Below are 24,729 nucleotides of genomic sequence, written 5' to 3'. Positions count from 1 at the left end.
GTGAGGGTGGCAATCCCATGCCCCCCAACAACAGCTTTGCAACCCACCGACAATCCCCCCTTTGAGTCAGGATCCTCACGGTTACAACACTGTGAAATTTCAGATTTAAACATCTGAAAATGTGAAATTTGTCAATTTTCAAATCCTATGGCTGTGAAATTGACCATAATGAAACATGAATTTGGTAGGGTCCTAACTATACTATATGCTATAACTTTTACTCTAACACTATTAACTATGTACAATAAAATTAGGCTGTGACACAGCCAGAAAGGGTTAAGCAACTTACAAGCTAATTGACCCAGATTCAACCTTTAGAGACATATTAGCATATAGTGTTTGGTTTTTTGTGTTTTTACATATATATTGTTAGAACGTAATCAAACAGTTCCTGTCTCTCACTGTATTTTGTTAATTCAGAGATCAAAAGGAGATATTAACATTTAAATCAACTGTGAATGTAGTGATATCACAGTCTCAATTTCTCTTTGAAGTATATATCAAATCACCTGCAAATGGTGGGAGATAGGCAATTGCCTTATGTTAATCCATACAGCTAATTACCGGTGATGTTTAGGAAACAGGTTACTTCAAAGTCACTATTGTTCACCTGAGGACTGCGTGCTGTCAAGAGGATGCCCAAAACTGTAGAAAGGGCTCTTGGGACCGGATCCTTCATCATCTCAAATCTGCTTATGCTTCATCAGGGTAAGTCTGAGCCACAAGACAGAGGTCTCCAATTACATTTTGGATAGTCCTGTTATTGAAAATTGGACAACCTATGGACTAATTCTGAAAGAACTCTTTGCAACTCTAGAGCTCACCATCTCTACTATGAAACTGACCAAAGAACTATATTCATGTCTGTATGTATAATCTTTTAACCAATACACTCCCTCCTTTTTAAAATAAATTTTAGTTTAGTTAATAAGAATTGGCTGTAAGCGTGTATTTGGGTAAGATCTGGAATATTCATTAACTTGGTGGGTAATGTATCCAATCCCTTGGAACTGGTAGAACTTTTTATATGATTAACAAGATTTTCAATAATCCTCACCATATTTGACTTGGCTGTCTGGGAGGATGCCTCAGGCTGGGTTGCTTTAAGGGAACTGTGTTATTGGCTTTTGGGTAACCAAGAAGGTATTGTAGAAGATGTTTTGTTGCTGGCTTGGTAAAGCTAAGTATCACAATAACCACCAGTTTTGGGGATTGTCTGCCTCATTCTTTGCAGTTTGCCCTAATTGAGCAATCTCAGCATGGCACTCCAGGACCCTGGTAACATAGGCTAAGAAGATAAATTCTGAGGTTGTAAAACAACAACCACACAGAGCTCCAACTCCAGCCATTGGGCAATGAGAAGGAACTGAGAGGAGTTGGGGTGGCACCATCTCATGTAGCCAGGGGAAGTGCTACAGGTTCGAGCGTTGCCCCTCTATGAGTACCACTAGGCAGAAGTCTCCAGCTCCGGTGCACGGGGTGCGCACACAACTACTTGGAATACAAGTCTGCATCTACTTGAAGAAACCTGGGAGGTAATAAGCTTTTTAGATAGGGAGCACTATTACTGCTATGACTCCTGATAGAAGGAGTACACTGCATAACAGTGAAAATAAGTGTCTTGCTTATTCTCCAGTCAACAGTCACAAGAGGGACACAGTGACACAGATTGACTTGGGATACAGAATTTCACAGTTCTGAGTCACTGACCCTTCATGTAAGTTAAATGAGTTTCACAGGGCTTGTCTATTTGAACATCTAGTTTGTAAAAAGCTAACGTGAATCTACCCAGCACTAGCCTGCTGCGGACCAACTGTCACGTGGATCCTGCTGACACACAGTAACAGTTTCTTAATGCGCTTTGACCTACTCTAGTTTCAAAGAGGACTAGATCAAAGTACATTAACAAATTGTTACTGCACATCAGCAAGGTCCACAATATAGTTGGTCTGTGGCATGTTAGCATGGGGTAGATTCATACCTTGCTTGCTGTGAACTACATGTTCATGTGGACAAGACCTAATTCTAGTTCTAAAGGACATTCCCCTACCGAAAAGGGTTATCTTAATATATGGCAGCCTTGCTAGCAGTGTCAGAAAGGCAGAGGCTTGACACTGCTTTCAGAATATCTAATATAATAGAGGAATAGACAAATTACAGAAAGAAGTAAGGTGGCTATCTGGCTTTTGTACCCTTTCTTCTGGTAATGTGCAGCTTGCTGGCCACTGATATTTTTTTAATTGTTGTTGAGAAATTTAACTAACTGAATAAATCCTAGAAAAGAGGGAGGAAACAGTTTGACAGTAATATCAGGTTTCGGAGTAACAGCCGTGTTAGTCTGTATTCGTAAAAAGAAAAGGAGGACTTGTGGCACCTTAGAGACTAACCAATTTATTTGAGTAATATCAGTTTGGTCTGGGAAAACTGATTACCTCTCTGAACATTTATTGAAACCATAGAAATGTAAAGCTGGAAGGGACCTCAAGGAGTTCATCAAATCTATCTCCTCACGCCAAGGCACAATATGTTTCTCTTATCAAATTCTTAATGACAAGCAAAGTTCAGTTAGAGAGCACACTAACAAGTTTTGTAAACTCAACTGATTTATAGAAAGTAAACTAATTACTTATTGTTATATTAATTTCCCAAAAAACAAATACATGCTTCTCCTCATCTTAATTTCTGTTGTAAGCAGTCTCTGCCAACTGCAGGAATCCCAGCTGGTAATGTTTTCTACATTTTTGTACATCTCTGCCAGAATTGCCGGGATATGATCTCTCTATTTTTCGCTTGATATTTGAGACAACTATTTTGCCTAAAAAGGCAATTTTTCACTGGATGCTTCCCACGGTTCATAAAAATAAATCCTGAGACGCTTTCACACATTGCAAAAGGCTGCTAACTTTCAGACAAAAAAAATAAATATCTAATTGCTTGTGTCTGTGGGTCATCATTTAGTGCAACTTCTCACCTATTTTTTTAATAAAACTATTTTGGGGTTCTCTTAAAAAATACTTAAGACTGCTGAAAATCAGAAGTCCAAAACACCAATAGAGTTGTCAATGAATGAGACTTGAACTACCTTCCTCTCACAAATAGCAAAATATTTATTTCCACAGAAGTTGTTTAACATGGGTGTAGAGATGTGCAGAATTCTGAACTGTGCTGCTTCTATTTTGACAGCCATCAAATGCCAGTCCTTTTTAAGAAGCATGGTTTTATGCTCTGGCAGACCTGACTATTATTTATGTCAGGGTGGATTGATTTCAATCATGATTATTTAAATTGCTGGTCCTAATCATGAGTACAAAATTTAGTAAATTAATTCACTTTTAAAATTTTGTAATTAATAAGAAAACATATGTTTTCCCCCTTAGACATTTCCTCTTATTCAGGCTCACTGATGCTTGCAGGAAATCTTCAATCTCCATACAACTTTATAAAACAACTATATAGGTAAGACAACAGCATGTCTGCAAAGCACAAGGTATTTATAGATTTCCCAAGACTGAAAACTCTCAGTTTTAATGGGTAAGTACAGTGCACCTGCTAATAGAAAGAAGTTGTTTCTGATTGAGGAAAAAGCAGATTTGCCTATTCCCCTGCATATTCAGAGTCTCAGATTTTCATAGTAGTGTTGCCCTTTTGCCAAGCAACAGCAGAAATTTGGGGCCCTGTGTATCAACTTCCCATTTGATGCAAACATCTCAGAAACTAGAGTCAGGTATTTTCTTAGTGTCATTTGTTTATTTGCAAAATATACAACAGTGCAGTTCTCCTAAACAGCAGTAGGAACAAACCGCACGTAGATATCTGGGATTCCCGCAAAAGAGGCTAAGAAACCAGTGCTTTGTCTCAAGCAGCAACTATTTTGAACCTCTGCCTCTCTCCAGGAATCTAGCAGTCCGATACAGACTACTTCCTTCCAGGGGCCAAAGAAGCTCACGTTTTGACTACTTAACACACAACTTTGTTCCAGCCCTCACCCCAGAAAACCAGGAAATCCCATTAGCGCTGCACTCGCCCTCTGGACCACATGCTCTCTCCAGGTGACTCCTGGCACCAGCCCTCACCCTTTTAGGGCAAAAAAGCTGCAAAATAAAGGACTCAGCTACTCCTACTATTGCACACAAAGGAGACTGCTTTACCTTAATTTTGCCAGTGTTCACCTTTGCATCCATGACCTCCAGTAGCAACGTAACAGGAGTAAAAATGACAGTAAAACATGAACAAAAATTTTGCAGCCAGAAAACAATTTGAAAGGTATACAAGAAAGTGTTCAAATTTACAGAGGCAATACCACATGCAACAACTTCCTGCCAAAGGAGGCACCATAAGAGTCTATGATTATTTATTAAGCCTATGAGAACATTAGTCCTAGGTTATGGGCACCCTTTAACCATCAGTTAAAGACTAAATATAAAAATTATAAAATGCAAAACAAGTAGTACACCCCCCACACAGACAGACACACCCAGTGAGCCTAAGCATATTTATTAAAAAACCCAAGTTCCCAAGAGATCTTCACACCCAGCTCCCTCAGTCTTTCCTAAATGCCTGCTCAAGGAAAAAATGTGCTTCGTAGCATGCTCTCAAGGTAAATAGCCTGAATGTATTTTGGACCACAAGGGAATGATTTCAAGAATAATGCACTACCAGAAGATGCCTCTCTGCTATGTCAAGGGAGTTCCAGCTCAACCGCCTACACTTATCTCAATTGTGGTAGGAGGGAAGAAGAATAGGTAGCTTTGCAACTTCCCAAACCTCCCGATCAAACTACATCTGGAAGCTAATAAGCAGTCAGTGTAGATCACAGACCACATAATCCCCTTAAAGAGGCTGCCATATTCCATGCTAGCCTCAGCCTCCAAATGGATGTAAAATCTAGCCCATGCAGAACGCAATGCACTGTAGAGATGACAAAGGCACAAACCACAGCAGGAAGACCTGCATCCCAAAGAGGTTGCAACTGCCTGACCAAATGCAGATAAAAAGAGCAGTATTGGTCACTGTAATTATTTGCTCATTTAATGCAGCCACAAATATAACTAGACCATGAGGCTACCAAGATCAGTTACAATAACTAGTTCAGAAAATATTAAATAAGGAGCAGCTTTTAGTTTTAAAATTCAACTACACAGAAACCGTTTTGTTCCAGAAATATTAATCTACTCTAGGAGAAGTAAGTATCCAAATGGCTGAAATTAAGTTTTACTTAATCTGTATTAGTTTCTGTATATCATAGAATCATAGAATCTCAGGATTGGAAGGGACCTCAGGAGGTCATCTTGTCCAAGCCCCTGCTCAAAGCAGGACCAGTCCCCAATTTTTGCCCCAGATCCCTAAATGCACCCCCCCAGGATTGAACTCATAACCCTGGGTTTCGCAAGCCAATGCTCAAACCACTGAGCTATCCCCCTCATCCCCCCCAGTACTAGCCTTCTTTGTTCCCCACCCAGAAAAGCAGACCCCTTGGAGACACCCAGGATCCAGCACCATGGAGCACCTGCAGCTCCATGCACCCAGGACATGGGTGGACCTCAGTCCTTTGGGGCCTGGGGCCCAGAACCCTGCAGCAGCGCCCAGCCCAGGTTCACCAAAAATTGTGCATGCTTGAGTGCTTGAAAATCCAGCCCTGAACTCTCGTGACGGGAGTGGGGGGGATCTTGCCCCAAATTACTGCTTGCCCAAGTGCCCCAATCCCAGTGCCCAATAGAGAATAGGGAAAGGTATCAGAAGGGTCCTGGAGATCAAATTTAGGCTGTTAGGTATGTAATTAAAGCCCAGGACCTCCATGGTAGCATTTTCTGAAATGCTTCCAGTTTCACATGCCAGGCCAGTTAGACAGGCAAAACTGCATGGTCTCAATGAGTGGATGAGATGATGGTGAAAGGAAGAAAGGGTTTGGTTCATTAGGAACTGGAGAACCTTTTGGGAAAGGAGAAGCCTCTACAGGAAGGATGGGCTTCACCTAAAGCAAAATGGAGCCAGACTGTTGGCATGTAAAATTAAAAAAATGTGTAGAGGATTTTTAAACAAAGGGATGGAGGAAAGCTGACAGGTGCAGAGGAGCACAGGGTTTGAACAGAGACAGCTCTTAAGGGAGGATCTATTAACAGGGATTCTCTATATCCTAGTAAAGAGGAGAGGATAGAAGTTGATAAAGTACAGGTAGGAACTGAAGAGAAACAGTCAAATGAAAAAGAGCCCCATTTAAATATAACACATGCAAGCAAGCAACTGATTGACAAAACGTACAAGTCCTTATACACAAATGCTATAAGTCTAAATACTAAGACGGGTGAACTAGAGTGTCTGGCATTAAATGAGGATATGGATATAAAAGGCAACAAGGAAACTGGGTGGAATGAGAAGAATCAATGGGACATAATAACACCACAGTACAAAATATACAGTAGACCTTCAGAGTTACAAACTAACCAGCTGACCACACAGCTCATTTGGAATCGGAAGTGTACAATCAGGCAGCAACAGAAAGAAACAAACAAACAAAACAAATACAGTACAGTACAATGTTAAACATAAACTACTAAAAAAGATAAGGGAAAGCAGCATTTTTCTTCTGTAAAGTTTCAAAGCTGTAGAAAATCAATGTACAGTTGTAAACTTTTGAAAGAACTATAACATTTTGTTCAGAGTGATGAACATTTCAAAGTTATAAACAACCTCCATTCCTGAGGTGTTTGTAACTCTGAGGTTCTACGATATTGGAATTACAGTAGATTGCACTAGTAGGGGAGTGGCACTGTATGTGAAAGAAAGCAGAGTGTCAAAAAATAAAAATCTTAAATGAATCAAAAACTGTACCATGGAATCTCTACAGATAGAGATTCTATGCTTGAACAATAAGAATATAGCAATAAGGACTATACTACCAACCACTTGACCAGGATGGTGACAGTGATTGTAAAATGCTCAAGGTGGTAGAGAGGCTACAAAGGCAGAAATCACAATAATTATGGAGCATTTCAACTATCCTCATATTGATGGGTAATAGTACCCACCTCAGAAGGTACGCAGAGATAAAATTTCTAGACATCATCAATGGAGCAGCTTGTCCTGGAACCCACAAGCAGAGACCCAGGTCTTGATTTAGTCCTAAGTGGGTCACAGGATCTGGTGCAAGAGGTAACTAACTATAGCTGAATCACTCAGTAATAGTGACTATAATGCAATTAAATTTAACATATTTGTAGGGAAAAATGCCAAAGAAACCCACCACAATAGCATTTAACTTCAAAAAGGGGAACTTTACAAAAATGAGTCAGTCAGTTAAATGGAAATTAAAAGGAACAGTCATAAGGGTGAAATGCCTGCAAACTGCATGGAGACTATTTAAAAACACCATAATAGAGGCTCAAACTACATGGATACCCCAAATTAAAGAACAGTAGGAAAGCCAAAAAAAATGCTATCATGGATAAATAACAGAATAAAAAGCCGTTTGATGTGAAAAGGCATCCTTTAAAAACTGGAAGTCAAATCCTAGTAAGAAAAACAGAAAGGATCATAAACTCAGGCAAGTCAAGGGTAAAAGTATAATTAGGAAGGCCAAGAAAGAACTTGAAGAGCCAATAGCTAAAGACACAAAAAACTAACAGTAAATTAGTCAGGAAGCCAGACTAGTCAGAAATTTGTCAGAAAACCTGACAGTCAGTGGGACCTATACTGCTAAAGGATCACTCCAGGAAGACATGGCCGTTTTGGAGACACTAAATGAACCCTTTGTTTCAGTCTTCACTGTAGAGGATGTTGGGGAGAGCCCTACACCAAAACCATTCTTTTCAGGTGACAAATCTCAAGAACTATCCCAAACTGAGGTGCCAACAGAGAAGGTTGTCGAACAAACTGGTAAATTAAACAATAGCAAGTCACCAGAACCAGATGGAGAGTCTGGAAGGAACTCAAATATGATATTTCAGAACTATTAAGAGTGGTATGTAACCTATCATCACGTAAATGAACCTCTGTGCCAGATGACTGATGGATCACTAATGTAACACTGATTTTTTTAAAAGGCTCCAGAGACGATTCTGGCAATTAAAGGCTGGTAAGCCTAACTTCAGTACCAGGCAAAGTGGTTGAAAGTATAATAAAAAACACAATCATCAGACACATAGATGAACATGATTTGTTGGGGAAGAGTCAACATGGCTTTTGCAAAGGGAAACTATGCCTCACCAACCTAAATTTTTAAAATTCTTTGATTGCGTCAAACACGTAGACAAGGGTGATCCAGTAGATATAGCATACTTGGATTTTCTGAAAACCTTTGATAATGTCCATCACCAAAGGCTCCTAAGCAAAGTAAGCAAACATGGGATAGGAAGGAAGCTCTTCTCATGGGTCAATACCTGATTAAAAAAACAGAAACAAAGGGTAGGAATAAGTGATCAGTTTTCCAAATGGAGAGAGTTAAATCATGGGGGTCCTGCAAGGATCTGTATTGGGACCTGTGCTGTTCAAAATATTCATAAATGATCTGGAAAAGGGGGTACACAATGAGATGGCAACATTTACAGACAATACAAAATTACTCAAGATAGGCAAGTCTAAAGCAGACTAAAGAGTTACAAAGGGATCTCTCAAAACTGGGTGATTGGGCAACAAAATGGCAGATGAAATTCCATGTTGATAAATGCAAAGTAATGAATATTGAAAAACATAATACCAACTATACATACAAAATGATGGGATCTAAATTAGCTGGTATCACTCATGAAAAGTCTTGGAGTCATTCCAGATAATTCTCTGAAACCATCCACTCAATGTGCAATGGCATTAAAAAACACTAACGTTGGGAATCCTTGGGAAAGGGATGGATAGTAAAACAGTAAATATCATAATGCTGCTATATAAATCCATGGTACACCCACACCTTGAATACTATGTGCAGTTCTGGTCGCCCCATCTCAAAAAAGATATATTAGAATTAGAAAAGCTACAGCGAAAGGCAACAAAAATGATTATGGGTATGGAACAGCTTCCATATGAGGAGAGATTAAAATTACGGGGACTTTTCAGTTTAGAAAAGACAACTAAAGGTGATAGGACAGAGGTCTACAAAATCATGAATGATAGAAAGAAAGTAAACAGGTAAGTGTTATAAAACCTCTCTCTGCAAAAACCAGGGGTCACCCAATGAAATTAATAGGTAGCAGGCACACAGTCCACCAGTGGAATTCATTGCCAGGTGATGTTGTAGAGCCTGAAAGTATAACTGAGTTCAAAAAAAGTATTAGGCAAGTTCAGAGAGGATAAGTCCATCAATGGCTATTAGACAAGTTGGTCAGGTATGCAATCCCAAGCTTCAGGTATCCCTACACCTCCAACTGCCAGAATCTGGGATTGGACAACATGGGATAGATCACTCAAAATTGCCCTGTTCAGTTAATTCCCTCTGAAATATCTGGCCCTGGCCACTGTCAGAAGACAAGCTACTGGGTTACATGGACCATTGGTCTGACCCAGTATGGCTGTTCCTATGTTATGTTCAGTTCCTCTAGAGAAAAAACATCTAAGAGGATGTGCACAATATATCAGATAGTTTTGATTCATATTCTATTCACAGCAGAAGCCTTGCTAAATTCTCATTCGCTCCTGAGATCTCAATGAAGAATTCTTGCATTACTCTTTTAATCAAGCTTTTGCACAGAAACATATTGCCTCCAAATGCTGAAAAGCAAAAGCTTTGAATCCCGATGGCACATAATACCAAAATGGTGGCACTGATTGCTATATGGCTTAATTATTCACTGATTAGCTATAGTCTTGCTTGAACTTATCAGAAGCTAGAATATACACTGAAACATAGTTTAAAATAAAAAGCAGGTGCTGCAAGTAGATTGTGCATAAATGAATAATGGTAAAATAGATTAGGTTCTCTTAAATCTATAGCAAGTTGCAAGGCAAGGAGGTATTGGGGAAGAATCTAAGCAGAAGATCTACAGAGCAAGAGAGAGCACAGCTTTAGGGATACGGATTTCTTTATTCTAATAAAGTTCCTTTCTCCGTGTTAAGAGAAAATGACTGATTCTTTACCATTGTTATGTGACACTGCACACTATCACTTTTTTCAAATATTACTCCTGGGGGAATTCTGTGCCAAAAAATTAAAAATTCTGCATATATTTATCAAAATAACACAATATAACCACATCAGTTTCAATTATTTTGGTAATTTATTGCAAAATACCTGTAAGCAAATATGCCTGTAACAATACAGACCAAAAAAGATTTTGGTAATTTCTTTTGGACAAATAGATTCCTTACTAAGAGTATTAATACAGAATTTTGAGTAATTAATTTAAACTACAACACAGAAACATTATTCCTGTACCTGTCAGAAGCAAGGCAAAAGGCTTGGGGGAGTTAGGGGTAATGGAGAAGCTGAGGAAGAGGGAAGAAGCCTGGAGTGAACCTGGAGGGTCGGTGGATGTGGGTGGGAGAAGTACGGAATGGGTTTTTTGGGGGGAGGGTGGCGGGAGGGATTGTTAGGGAATTGGGGATCCTCCCCCATTCAGACCCTGGCTGACCCCAAGCCTCTCCTATTCAGTCAGGAACATCTGCCGCTGTCCCCGTGTGTCCCTACACCATGCATGTCTCTCTCCTGCCTCCTCCCCCCATTCCCATGTGGCCCTGCAGCCCCCACTCCCGTTCAGCCCCAGCTCAATGATGTCACCCCACTAGATCCTGAGCCCACGTCCCAGTCATCCCCCCGCTAGCCATTCTGAACCCCAGACTGTGACACCTCCTCCCCCCCTCAGCAGCCCTGTGTGCCCCACTCTCTGTCCTAACCTGGCTCTGCAGGCAGGGTGCAATGATGAACTTCAAATTACTCCTTGGGCAATTCTGCGCCACTGAGAATGCACAATTTTTTTCCCTGCAGAAAATACACTGTGCTCAAGTGCTGCAGTTCTGCCTTTTACCCACCAGAGGCCGCTGTGGCACCAGAATAGCCAGCAGCAGGCTGCATTCATGCTGCTGGCTGTTCTGGCGCCACCTACACTGTGTAGTTTGTAAAGAAGCTATGGACCATTCCTGAAGCAAAACAATTCAAAATGAATTTACTGACCTTATGGCAAGGAAGGCACTTGACAACGTATTGCTGTGGCTTGGCAAAGCAAAGTAATATACCGTATAATGTCAGGAGTGCCGTCCGTAAAGTCACTAAAGTCCGTAAAGTGAAAAGATGTCATTTACAGTAAAATTTGTCGGTATCCAAGTAAAGAAACATTTTCTCTCTTTCTGGTCTAGGGATGACTCTCATACACAGTTCTGTTAGGCCTTTTCCAGTAAAGTTTTGAACGAGAATAAAATAAAAAAAAGTGTTACGACTGCTGTGGCCAAGGCTATGACAACAGTGTGAACATGAAAGGAAGAAACAGTGGTGTTCAGGCAAGGACCCTTGCACTGAATCCGAGAGCTTTCTTTGTGCCTTGCGACCGCCATTCCCTCAACCTGGTTGTGTCAGAGGCAGCAGCATCTTTTTTTAGATTGAGTTTCTCTCTTCAGAGTACTGCAAAGGATATACGTCCTGTTTTCAGCATCAACTATCAGGTAGAAGATTCTTACCGGCAATGTTATAAATCTGACTGTGAAGCTGCTAAGTGACACTCGCTGGAGAATCGTACTGACAGGGAAAGGGCAGTGAGGTACCAAGTGACTGAGGTTTACGATGCCCTGATGGACCTGGCGCAATCAAGTAAGGTCGAGGCCGGAATCTGACACCAGGCTCAATGCCTGGCAAACCAGATCCCTGACTTCAAATTTCTAGTCTCAGTTGCGGTTTGGCATGATATCCTGTTCTAAGTAAACACCGTAAGCAAGGCAATACAAACACATTTGATGGACATCATGACCACTACTACTCTGATGAGAAGCTGCCTGGATTTCACTGTGGCCTACAGAGACAATGGATTTGAAGATGCCATCACTGCTGCCAAAGAAATGGTGGAAAACTTAGGAGTTGAGCCTGTCTTCAAGAAAACTCATTCACCGAAAGAAGAGACAGTTTGGTGATGAGGGCAGAGATGAGGTGATGGGAAGCTCAGAAGAAAAATTCAAGAGGGAGGTTTTTTGCTCACTTGTTGACTCTGCTCGAGTGTCCACTAAAGAAAGGTTTGGACAAATGAAGCACCACAAAAAGACTTGGGGTTTTTTATATGACCCTAATAAACTGCTGGCGGACAGGAAAATACTCTTGAACAATTTTCTTGTTGCTCTGAGCAGGTCTGGTACTGCCTTCCTACAATTATCAGAGGCAGTTTGTGCTGTCTGGTCAGGTCTTCAGGGCAGTGGCCAGTCCCAGCCTACTTTGATTGACAAGTCTGGTTTCTGCCTCAAAAGGAGCTGTAAATAAGAGTAGATCCATTGTACTGAAGTAGCAAATTTTTATTGCAAAGCAGATATTCCTTGAGAAGAAAATACTGGACTAGAACTTCCTAAAATAGACAAAAAGCCCATTCAAGATTTTATGCTGTGGTATCCAGAATCTCTCCAAGAGTGAGTGAGGCATTTCAACCACAGAAGTCTTCCAAGAAACTATACAGCAGCTGGTTTGATTGTTGTCCAATAGAAACCTTAACTGGTCAAACTAAGCATTTCCTTGATATCTTATCCAAGAATCAAAATGTAATAACTCTTGCTTGTATATAGGCTTAGAAGGATTAGATTTTTTGATCAGTAAGTGTTAGTAAACATCACTGTACACACACAAACTGATGAAAAAAATATATCCATAAAAAATAATAGAAATTTACAGACAAAGAAAAATGCTCTTTGAGAATTTCTTTAGAGTTTGAGTTAAGGATATTTACTTTGTATATTTTTGACATGTGATGTTACTAATTTGTGTGTTAAACAGTTACAAAGCTTTAATTTTTTAATCTCAATGTCTATGGTCATTAACTTACTATCTGGCCCCCCCATAATTTCCTGCAACTATGAACATTTAAATCGATCAAAATGGGGGAAAATGCTTAAAACCCATAATTTTGTACAACAGTGAAAATTTAAATCAATAAAAATAAGAAAAGCTTAAAAATCAACATTGATATTATCCATTAAGATTAAAAAAGACAAAAATCTAATTTTGCCAAGCCTACTTGTAAATCAAGCATCTAAATCATCAGCTGCCTGATGGGAGATCAGGCCAAAACAAACCAATTAATCTGATAGTGCAAGACCCCAGTTATTATGGAAATATTTGAACATCTTCCCTCACCCATTTGTCTGCTTTGCCATAGATCAGACCCACAAGTACCAGTCACAAAATAAGTACTTGCACCCTAGAACATTGAGCTTACTTCAACATTATTCCAAAGATCTCATTCTAACATATTGTTTCTTACACTTAATTTTAAAATTTTATAACATTAAAATTTCTATTTTATGAAGATCAATATATTCAGTAAATCTTTTTAATACAATTATTTTTACTGCTAAAGACCTAGTTACATTAGCTTTTAAGTATACTCCTTAGGTTTTGTCAACCTCTAGCTACAGAAGAAAGTATTTTACACAGACTTCCTAACAGGGCAGAAAAATTATAAAAATGTACACTGAATCCCATATCCTATTAAAATAGATGGCATTTGTGATCTTGTGTGTCAGCATTTTCAGTTTATAAACTTTTAACTTGACAGAACTGAGCCAAAAATGAAAGGTCACTGCTATCCCAAAGGCTACTTCTAAACTTCAAAATAATCACACATTTTATTTATCTTTAGTTGCCTGTAACTCCATATGTGCATAGAAATCATAGTAATCTATGGAAGAGGTGAGAATTAAAAGGAAACACGGTATCTTATAATAAGAGTGTTCAGGTTACCTCCCAGAAGCTATCACTAGAAACCTCTACTCCAACAGAATCATCATATGATCCAGACATTTCTATGTTTGGAGAGCTTGCAAGTGTTCAGTGTTTTATTATCAGCACCAGATCTTCAAAAAATCTGTAGGAAGGACAAAGAAAACATTAGTAAACATTAAATTTACCCATAATTTGCTATGATTTTGAGTATCCATTTCTTTCATAGACTTTTAGTCTAAAAGTTAAATGTTACGGGAAAATTGTCAATACCCCCTCCAAACCAATATATGCTCAATTACTGCTTACTTATATCCTTACTTCCAGCAACAGCAAACTAAGTATTACATGTTTGACACATCTACATATATTATGAAAGCCATGTCTACACTAAAACGTTAAGTCAACCCAGCAATGTCACTCATGTATATGAAAAATCCACACCACTTAGTTACACAGGGCCGGTCTACACTACCATAGTAAATCAATCTAACTTATACAACTTCAGTTATGTAAATAATGTAACTGAAGTCAATGTAGTTAGATCCACTTACCGCAGTGGCTACACTGTGCTGTGTCAACAGGCGAGCATCCCCTGTCAACTTCCCTTACGCTTCTAGGGAAGGTGGATTACACAAATCAATGGGAGAGTGCTCTCCCATCTATTTAGCACGTCTTCACCAAATCAACACTCACTGCATCGATTGCAGCAGTGCTGATCTACTGGTAAGTGCAGACATGCCCTTAGTTAAGCCGACCCAAGTCCTGATGTAGATAGCCCTAGGTTGATGGAAGAATTCTTCTGTCAAGCTAGCTACTGCCTCTCAGGGAGGTAGATTAACTACAGCAACAGAAGAACTCCTCCCGTTGCTGTATTTAGTGTTGACACTGAACTTCTGCAGTACAGCTGCTATTGTAGTGGTTTAATGTTGAGTGTTTAGTAAGACTTTGTGTTTGTACACAAAGTCTTACTAAACACTCAACATCCCTCCACATCAGCCCCAACATACATAATGTGCCATTTTAGTCTTTCCACTGCTGTACGGCAGGCGCTATAGTTGGTTTGTACATAAGAATTTCAGTGTTTCGACCCAGAGTTTTATTTGAACACTGCTTACCTGGATGTTAATACAACTTCAATCTAGCTAGCAAGGCTCTCTTGACTAACAAAAAACTAGGGAGGACACAGAACAGTAAACTAAGCATAAACTCAGACTCCATAATTAATTCACAATAGCAATAGAAGTTATACTCAAAAATCTTATCTAAATTAAATTTTGTAGACAAATTACAGCTCAATAATTTCAGTTTCTGAATCTTAACGTTCTGTTCTCATTTACAAAAAGGATGGAGAGAAAGGATTGTTTTCTCATACAGCTAGATGACCCATTACAGCCCCAAGGAAGTCACACTGGCAAGTGGGTCAAGGAAATGACCTACTTGTGACCTAGTTAGCCAAGTTTCCAGGCCAGGTTTCCCAAGATTAAATGTTGGCTCATTAACCCTTTCTACCCTAGCAAGTAGGTGCTTCTCCAGCTAAATCCATAAACAGATACAGCACCCATAAATATAAAGCAATTCCCAACTAGCACAGAACAGCAAATGAAGTTTAGCCTGACAGAATTCCTGCCGCTAAGCAATTAATGCTTTTTCACATTCAAGGAAATTTCAGGTTTAAATCCTGATACCAAAGGATTGAGTGGCTTTATATGAATACTTTTGAGGATTTTAAACAAATATTTCACATTTATAAAGGAACCAATGGCTGGAGATGTTGAACCTAGGCTAACTTATCATACATGGCAAAAACATTGTTAAAAGAGCAGCAGCTGTCATCAGACAGTAATGCTGTATTCCCTATAGTGCTCATCCAACAAGTTCTTATATCTAAGAGTGACAAATAAAGACAAGAAAATGGACAATTGTATAAGGACTACTGTTAAGAGACCTTTTTTCATTAAGCGTACCTAACTGACTGAGTTCACTGGAGATCAGAAAATTGTTGAACCCCATCAGAACATAAATTTATACAGAATATAAATTTCAGTAATTTGTTAAGCATGTATTAACCAGTTATGGAAAAATGTAATTTCTTGTTATAAGATTACAGTACCAAACCTGTTAATGGTTAAACAATTTTATACAGGTCACAAGGATCAAGCTTTTTCGGGTGGCTATAAGCACAGATTCCTTCATTACTCCACCTGCAAGCTTCTCCCTCCCTCCCTCCCTTTCAAATATTTTATTAATTTCAAAAGTCAGATACCTTTAATCTGAAAGACAAAGTATATAACAGTTTTTCAGCAATAAGATGTTCTATTTATAAGATGTATCTATTTATATTTATAAATCTCATCTGCCCTATTCAAGGCCACAAAACATGTTGGGATAGAAGAGGAGAACATGCTGAGCCATTACTGAAATTTTCAACTAGAAGATTCTAGACCCAAGAGAAGGAGGTTTAAAAAAAAAAAAAAGTATGTTACCCACAAGACATCAAAAATGAAAAGAGAGCCTCCTCTCTACCCTCAAGACAAAAAAAGATACAATGACATGAGAAGGAAAATGTGATCTTACAAATTTAAGTGATAAGGAGGTTTTATTTGGTTTCCTAAATAAAATAATCTGGATAGTTGAGTTAAATACACTTGCAGTAGATATAAATCAGAAGTTTCCTACTCTCCGGTCACTTCAAGAAGGACCAATATCCCAGTGTAGTTGGTTTAATAGTTTTTCAAAAATCTTTACCTTCCTGTGTGTAAAGGAGTTGTCCTTTATTAATGCACCCATTTTTTTTTTGGTGGAAACTGCCACCAAACAAAAGATATAATAAAATGTATAGCATTCAGTAGCACCCACGTGTTAGGTAGTGCCTACAAGACATACATGAAGACAGCCTCTGCTGCAAAGAGCTCACAGTCTAAGCAGCAGCAACATAAGAGTGGGATAAAATGTACAATCTTTAACTAACACACACACCATTTTCTAATGCTTCTAGGCCAAAATTTGTATGTACCATGTGAAAAACCAATCTTGAGAGAGAAACAATTGTTAATTCCCCTAGCAGCTGAAAATCCTGCACACTGTTGCTTTTGACTGCATTTGTGATACATTTTACCGTATTACAGTGTGTGCTCTTTTGCTACTTAGCACAACACAATGTTTTACAAAATACTAATCACTAAAACTAAAAAAGGTCCATATCTCTTTAGTGGCTTTGCTGATCCTTCACACTCCAGATAAAAGCTGAAGGGAGGGGAATGCATGATGCATGTTCCCTGAGCAGGATAGTTTTGTTTGTAAAGTTCTGTGTAAGGATTTTGTAGGATACCAGATAACTGACTTTAACAGTACTGTTTCTTTCTAAAACATTAAGGGCTCATCTACACTGGCAATTTACAGCACTGCAACCTTCTCACTCACTCAGCTGTGCTCCCAGCGCTGGTATCTATGCCTCTCATGGAGGTGGTTTTTTTAGAGCGCTGTGAGAGCTCTCTCCCAGCACTCTGCTGTGACCACACAAGCCATGTTAAAGTGCTGCCAGGGCAGTGCTTTAGCATTGCCAATGAAGACTAGCCCTTAGTCACTAGCCTTTAGCAAATTCTCTTGAATGAATACCACAATTAAAGTAATTGTTGTATGATCAACCACTGCCTCTGGAGCTAGAAATGCTGCACTTTGAACTCAAGTTTTTTCCCCACATTAGGGTTGCCAATTTTGGTTGGAGATATTCTTGGAGGTTTCATCACATGACAATCTCTAATTAAAGGTTAATCTGTAATTTCTGGAAACTCCAGGGCAATCCTGGAGGGCTGGAAACCCTATTCCACATTCACATGAAAAAGGTGGTGGCCATATAGTGCACAGAAGGAGTTAAAGTATGGATTCAGCAAAGATGCAGATAATCCCAAGCAAAAACAAAAAGATAGTTTAAATAATTCAACTGATTCACAGAACAATATCTAACTCACTGGAGTCTATAGGTACCATAAGGCCATGTCTACACTACGAAAGTACTCAGATTTTACAGAATTCAATTTTTGGGATTGTATAAAGTCGAGTGCATGTGTCCACACTCAGCACATTTATTCGGCAGTGTGCATCCACAGTACCGTGGCAAGCATCGGCATTCCGAGCAGTTCACTGTGGGTAGCTATCCCACAGTCCCTGCTGCCCATTGGAATTCTGCGCTGAACTCCCAATGCCTGATGGGGCCAAAAATTTGTCGCAGGTGGTTATGGGTAAATGTCGTCAGTCAACCCTTCCTCCCTCCGTGAAAGCAACAGCACACAACCATTTCACGCCCTTTTCCCTGGATTGCCTGAGCAGACGCCATAGCACGGCAAGCATGGAGCCTATTCAGCTCACCGCAGCAGTTATGACCATTGTAAACACCTCGCGCATTATGGTGCAGTTTATGCAGAACCAGCACCTGAAAAACCAGGCGAGGAGGCAACGGCAGCGCAGTGATGAGGACATGAACAGAGATTTCTCTAAAACCACAGTCCCCAGCAATTTGGAGACCATGGTGTTACTGGGGCAGACTCATGCCATGGAACACCAATTCTGGGCCCGGGAAACAAGCACACACTGGTGGGACCGCACAGTGTTGCGGGTTTCAGATGATTCCCAGTGGCTCCGAAACTTTTGACTGGTTAAGGGCACTTTCACGGAACTTTGTGACTTGCTTTCCCCTGCCCTGAAGCGCATGAATACCAAGATGAGAGCAGCCCTCACAGTTCACAAGCGAGTGGCAATAGCCCTGCGGAAGCTTGCAATGCCAGACACCTACCGGTCAGTCGAGAATCAATTTGGAGTGGGCAAGTCTACTGTGGGGGTTGCTGTGATGCAAGTATCCAACACAATCATTGAGCTGCTGCTATCAAAGGTAGCGACCCGCTGGGAAATGTGCAGGTCACACTAGATGGCTTTGCTGCAATGGGATTCCCTAACTGTGGTGGAGCAATAGATGGAACACATATCCCTATCTTGGGACTGGACCACCAGGGCAGCCAGTACATAAACTGCAAAGGGTACTTTTCAATGGTGTTGCAAACACTGGTGGATCACAAGGGACATTTCACCGACATCAACATGGGATGGCTGGAAAAGGTTCATGACACTCGCATCTTCAGGAACTCTGGTCTGTTTAAATGGCTGCAGGAAGGGATTTACTTCCCAGACCAGAAAATAACTGTTGGGGATGTTGAAATGCCTGTAGTTATCCTTGGGGACCCAGCCTACCCCTTAATGCCCTGGCTCATGAAGCCGTATACAGGCACCCTGGACAGTAGTAAGGAGCTGTTCAACTATAGGCTGAGCAAGTGCAGAATGGTGGTAGAATGTGTATTTGAACATTTAAAGGGTCGCTGGCGCAGTTTACTGACTCGCTCAGACTTCAGCGAAACCAATATTCCCATTGCTATTGCTGCTTGCTGTGTGCTCCACAATCTCTGTGACAGTAAAAGGGAGACGTTTATGGTGGGGTGGGAGGCTGAGGCTGAATATGTGCAGCCAGACACCAGGGTGGTTAGGAGTGCACAGCAGGAAGCACTGCGCATCAGAGAAGCTTTGAAAACCAGTTTCATGACTGGCCAGGGTACTGTGTGACACTTCTGTTTGTTTCTCCTTGATGAAAACCCGCCCACTTGGTTGCCTCTAAATTCCCTGTAAGCTACCCGCCCTCCCCCCTTCGATCACAGCTTGCTTGCAAAGGAAATAAAGTCACTATTGTTTAAAAAAAACATGTATTCTTTATTAATTGATTATAAAAATAGGGAGATAACTCGCAAGGTAGCCCGGGTGGGGTGTGGGAGGAGGATAGGAGAGAAGGAAAAGGCCACTTTAAAACTTCTTGAACGACAGTCTTCTGTTGCTTGAGCTGTCCATTGGGGTGGAGTGGTTGGGTGCACGGAGCCTCTCCCCCGCGTTCTTGGGCATCTGGGTGAGGAGGCTATGGAACTTGGGGAGGAGGGAGGGCGGTTAAACAGGGGCTGCAGTGGCAGTCTGTGATCCTGCTGCCATTCATGAACCTCCACCAGACGCCAGAGCATGTCCATTTGATCCCACAGTAGCCTCAGTGTTGCCTCATGCCTCCTCTGATCTTCCTGCCACCACCTCTCCTCACCTTCATCAGCCACTTTCCTGTACTCTGCTATTGTGTCCCTCCACACATTCTGCTGAGCTCTGTCAGTGCCGGACGACTGCATGAGCTCAGAGAACATTTCATCGTGCGTGCGTTGTTTCCGCCACCTTATCTGAGATAGCCTTTGGAATGGAAGAGGGAGGCTTGAAACATTTGCAGCTGCTGGAGGAAAAAAAGAGAGAGTGAAGTATTTTAAAAGATACATTTTACAGAACAATAGCTATACTCTTTCACAGCGAACAATACTATTCACATTACATAACATGTGATTTTGGTACAAGGTCGCATTTTGCATCTTATATTGAGTGCCTGTGGCTTTGGTGTTAGAGATCACACATGCAGTGCCAGGCAACAGAATTCGGCTTGCAGGTGGCCATGGTAAGCCATAGTCTTTCGGCTTCTGCAACCTTCATAACAGCAGCGCCCTCCTCTCCCATACCAAGCAAAGCATGTTGAGTTGGCCATTTAGTGCTGCAGTTTTCCTGTTAATGTGCAGCAGCAGAAACCAAACTAACCCCCTCCCCTCATCCAATTCTCTGGGATGATTGCTTTACCCCTCACCCCACCGCGTGGCTGGTATGAGGGAAGATCCCTGCTAGCCAAACACGAACAGTTCAGCATCAATCCCACCCCCCCTCCCCCACAGCGTGGCTAACTGCAGGGAGGATTTCTTTTCAGCCACAGGCAAGCAGCCCAGTAGGAATGGCCACCTCCGAATGTCCCCTTAATTAAATTCCCCTATTTCAACCAGGTTACCATGAACAATATCACTCTCCTGAGGATAACACACGGAGATAAAGAACAGATGTTGCTTGAATGCCAGCAAACACTGGGACCATAATGCTGCCAGGCTTTGCCATGCAATGATACCAAATTACTTGCTACTAGCATGGCATGGTAAAGTGTCCTACCATGGAGGACGGAATAAGGCTGCTCTCCCCAGAAACCTTCTGCAAAAGCTTTTAGAGTACCTCCAGGAGAGCTTCACGGAGATGTCCCTGGAGGATTTCCGCTCCATCCCCAGATACATTAACTGACTTTTCCATTAGCTGTACTGGCCACAAATGCATCCCAAGTCCTCAGTGCTACTTAATCATGAAAAAAACCTCTCTTTTATAACATGTATTATATTTTAAAAGGTACACTCACCAGAGGTCCCTTTTCCGGCTTGGTTGGGCTGGGAGAGTATTTCAGTCAGGGTGATAAAAAGATCCTGGCTGCTGGGGAGAACGGTGTGCTCTCCTCAAGCTCGTCCTCATCTTCCCCTTCCACAAAATCCTCAGGCATGGCAGAGAGTACCCCATCATCGAAGTCCACGGACAGGGGTGGGGTAGTGGTGGCGGCCTCCCCCCCCCCAGAATTGCATGCAGCTCAGCGTAGAAGCAGCATGTCTGGGGCTCTGTCCCTGATCGTCCATTTGATTCTTTGGTTTTCTGGTATGCTTGTCTGAGCTCCTTAAGTTTCACGCGGCACTGTGTTGAGTCCCTGCTGTAGACTCTGTCCCTCATGGCCTCAGAGATTTTTTGAAATGTTTTGGCATTTCGTCTTTTGGAACGTAGTTCTGATAGCATGAATTCCTCTCCCCATACAACGATCAGATCCTGTACCTCCTGTTCGGTCCATGCTGGAGCTCTTTTTCGATTCTGGGACTGCATGGTCACCTGTGCTGATGAGCTCGCCTGGCCAAACAGGAAATGAGATTCAAAAGTTCCCAGGGCTTTTCCTGTACACCTGGCCAGTGCATCCGAGTTGAGAGTGCTGTCCAGAGCAGTCACAATGGTGCACTGTGAGATAGCTCCCAGATGCCAATACCTTCGAATTGCGTCCGCACTAACCCTAATTCGAAATGGCGATGTCGATTTCAGTGCTAATCCCCTCATTGGGGAGGAGAACAGAAATCAGTTTTAAGAGCCCTTTATGTCAAAAAAAATTGCTTTGTTGTGTGGATGGGTGCAGAGTTAATTCGATTTAACGCTGCTAAATCCGACAAACTTGTAGTGTAGAGCAGCCCTTAAACAAGACAGTTTCCCTTTGCTTAATTATTTTAAAGGGAAAATAAATGAAAACAAATATCCTCCCAATTATAAGGACTATGTTTGATTTAAGCATGTCACATGCTCCTCAATATCCAATAGCATTAATCTTTATTCTACTTGTTAGCCTTTTTATACATGATTTTAGAATAAAATATGCAAAGATACATGCCTAAAATGGACCCTCAATCCTTCCAAACACTCCTTATCTTACACATTTTATCTGTTATTTTTCAAAAGGATAAAGTACTATTTATATTTGATGGACAACAGATGCAATCCCTTCTTCCCCCAAGTAACCTTAATAAGCTTAATCAATCAGGGTTGAGCATGACCACACAAATTAAAAACACACCTTTTTTCCTAGTTAGACTCTAAATATAACATCATGAGGGCAATACCATATTTATCTGGGATTGTTTAATATTATTGACAAACTAAAATATAACTTGTTAAATATTATTAGTTTTTCCACATAAAGGACAAATGTCTTTTTTGCACAGTGTCATCTACATATGTAAATGCACAGAGAAAAAAAAAGTGCTGAGTTTTCCAAACAATGCTAACCAAATTAAATAGTAAATATGTACTGTAGTACTTAGATGGATAATCCAGCTAACAGTTCCCTGATAAATCAAATAGAAGTGGGGACAGATCTCTAGTATAAAGATTCAAACAAAAAATGTCCTGGCATAAAGCTGTGTTAATTATGTAGAAAATATTTATCTAGAGAGGTTTTAGAGAAAAATTTGGATATGTTTCAGAACAATGTATTTTGTCAGTCCAAATCGTAATGGACTGCGACAATAGTATGGTCATCTGGGATTGCGTGAAAGACAAAGAAAAACAGTTTCCCATCTTGTGTCATGTTTACTATACTGCAGTTAGAATGGAGTTTTGTTATGGACTGACAATTATCTGTTTATGAGATAAACACAGAATAAGTCAATGTCACTAAAATATAGGTAGTATTGGTAGTTTTTTAAAATAGGAACACACCATGCAAAAGTATTTAACTGAAATTCCCTAAAAAAAGAAAAGAAAGTAGTGATTAGAAGGAATCATTCTGCCAAGAGGTGAACAACAAGTGCCGCTGGGTAAAAGTCCACTTATTTTCCACAAGTGTTCACTTAACTGCAAGCTGAAAATACCTATTTAAAATTCAATATTCCCTTGAAGTTCTGTCACTGATGTTCCAGTGTAACTATTGAAAGTATTGCACCCCTAACATGTATCTAGACCCATCTGTGACATTGCACTCTATATGATTTTATAAAACTATACTAATGAGTGTGAATATAATGTAACTGGAATATGCTTCATGCAAAAGGTCTCTTGTAAGGTATCATTACAAAGCTTATGATCTACTCAGTGTGGTCATCCTATTTGTATAAATGTATCACTCTTGTATCTGAAACTAGAAATATGAACTACAACTCTGAGGTCCTATTGTAGTTATGCAAAGGGGCCATTAATAGTGGTTTGGAATCTTAATGGCTCCCATTAACCGGGACAATTACCTGTAGATGGCTCTGTTTTACTTGTAAGTCTCCTGTATACCTGTGGGCTGACAAGTGGGTAATGGAGTCTTACAGTGACATGTGATCAAGTCACTTGAACTGGAATCCATCTTTAACCTGGTGCTTTTCCATTGAGAAGAGGGGTGGGAACCCAGAAGGACAAAGGATTCCCGCCTTATGCAAAAGATATATAAGTGGGTGGAACAGAACAAAGGGGGCGGCAGTCATGAGAAATCCCCTAGCTACCACCTGAGCTGGAACAAGGGCTGTACCAGGGGAAAGGATTGTGTCCAGACTAGGAAGGCGCCAGTCTGCGAAAGAAACTTACTGAAACATCTGAGGGTGAGATTTTATCTGTATTCAGGATTATTACTGTATTAGACTTAGACTTGCATGTTTTATTTTATTTTGCTTGGTAATTCACTTTGTTCTGTCTGTTACTACTTGGAACCACTTAAACCCTACTTTCTGTATTTAATAAAATCACTTTTTACTTATTAACCCAGAGTATGTATTAATACCTGGGGTGCTAACAGCTGTGCATATCTCTCTATCAGTGTTATAGAGGGTGAACAATTTATGAGTTTACCCTGTATACACATTATACAGGGTAAAACAGATATATTTGGGGTTTGGACCCCATTGGGAGTTGAGCATCTGACTCTTAAAGACAGGAACACTACTTAAGTTGCTTTCAGCTAAGTCTGCAGCTTTGGGGCATGTGGTTCAGGCCCTGGGTCTGTGTTGGAGCAGACTGGCATGTCTGGCTCAATAAGACAGGGTTCTGGAGTCCCAAGCTGGCAGGGAAAGCAGGTGCCAAGACTACTTCTGCCCATCAGTTGGCAGCCCCAAGGGGGTTTCTGCGATCTAACCCGTCACACCATCGTTTACATGCACACAGGTAACATCCCTTGCAAACATATTCCAGTACATAGCTATCATTAAGAAAGATTTTTCTAATATCTAACCCAATTTCCCTTGCTGAAGATTAAGCCCATTACTTCCTGTCCTGTCTTCAGTGAATTGGGAGAAGAATTTGTCACCCTCCTCTTTGTAACAGCCTTCAGATATGTTAAAGACTTATCAGCTCCCCACTCAGTCTTCTTTTCTCAAAGCTAAATGTGCCTTTTTTTTTTTTTTAAACCTTCCCTCGTAAGTCAGGTTTTCTAAACCTTCTATCATTTTTGTAGCTCTCCTCTG

The 24,729-nt window shown here is 40.6% G+C and overlaps 1 protein-coding gene across 10 annotated transcripts in view; it reads right to left on the bottom strand.

Annotated features, from left to right (window-relative positions):
• PACSIN2 (protein kinase C and casein kinase substrate in neurons 2) overlaps positions 1 to 24,729 on the bottom strand; it is a 140,458-nt gene that overhangs the window by 36,622 nt on the left and 79,107 nt on the right. For 6 of the 10 annotated variants that reach the window (XM_073317054.1, XM_073317067.1, XM_073317085.1 and 3 more), the window contains one exon: positions 13,853 to 13,976. The exons of 2 other annotated variants lie outside the window; for them this stretch is intronic. In XM_073317054.1, coding sequence (XP_073173155.1) covers positions 13,853 to 13,912 — 60 coding nt within the window. In that variant the 5' untranslated portion in view covers positions 13,913 to 13,976. Of the gene's footprint in view, positions 1 to 610; positions 631 to 8,206; positions 8,329 to 13,852; positions 13,977 to 24,729 lie in introns of those variants that run through there. 2 more of the 10 variants (XM_073317111.1, XM_073317045.1) reach the window with 2 other exon arrangements.

This window comes from Lepidochelys kempii, chromosome 1 (assembly GCF_965140265.1).
Source record: "Lepidochelys kempii isolate rLepKem1 chromosome 1, rLepKem1.hap2, whole genome shotgun sequence".
Classification (NCBI taxonomy): Eukaryota; Metazoa; Chordata; order Testudines; family Cheloniidae; genus Lepidochelys; species Lepidochelys kempii.
The sequence above is the reverse complement of the archived record's forward strand: the minus strand, read 5'-3'. Positions and strand labels throughout refer to the sequence as shown.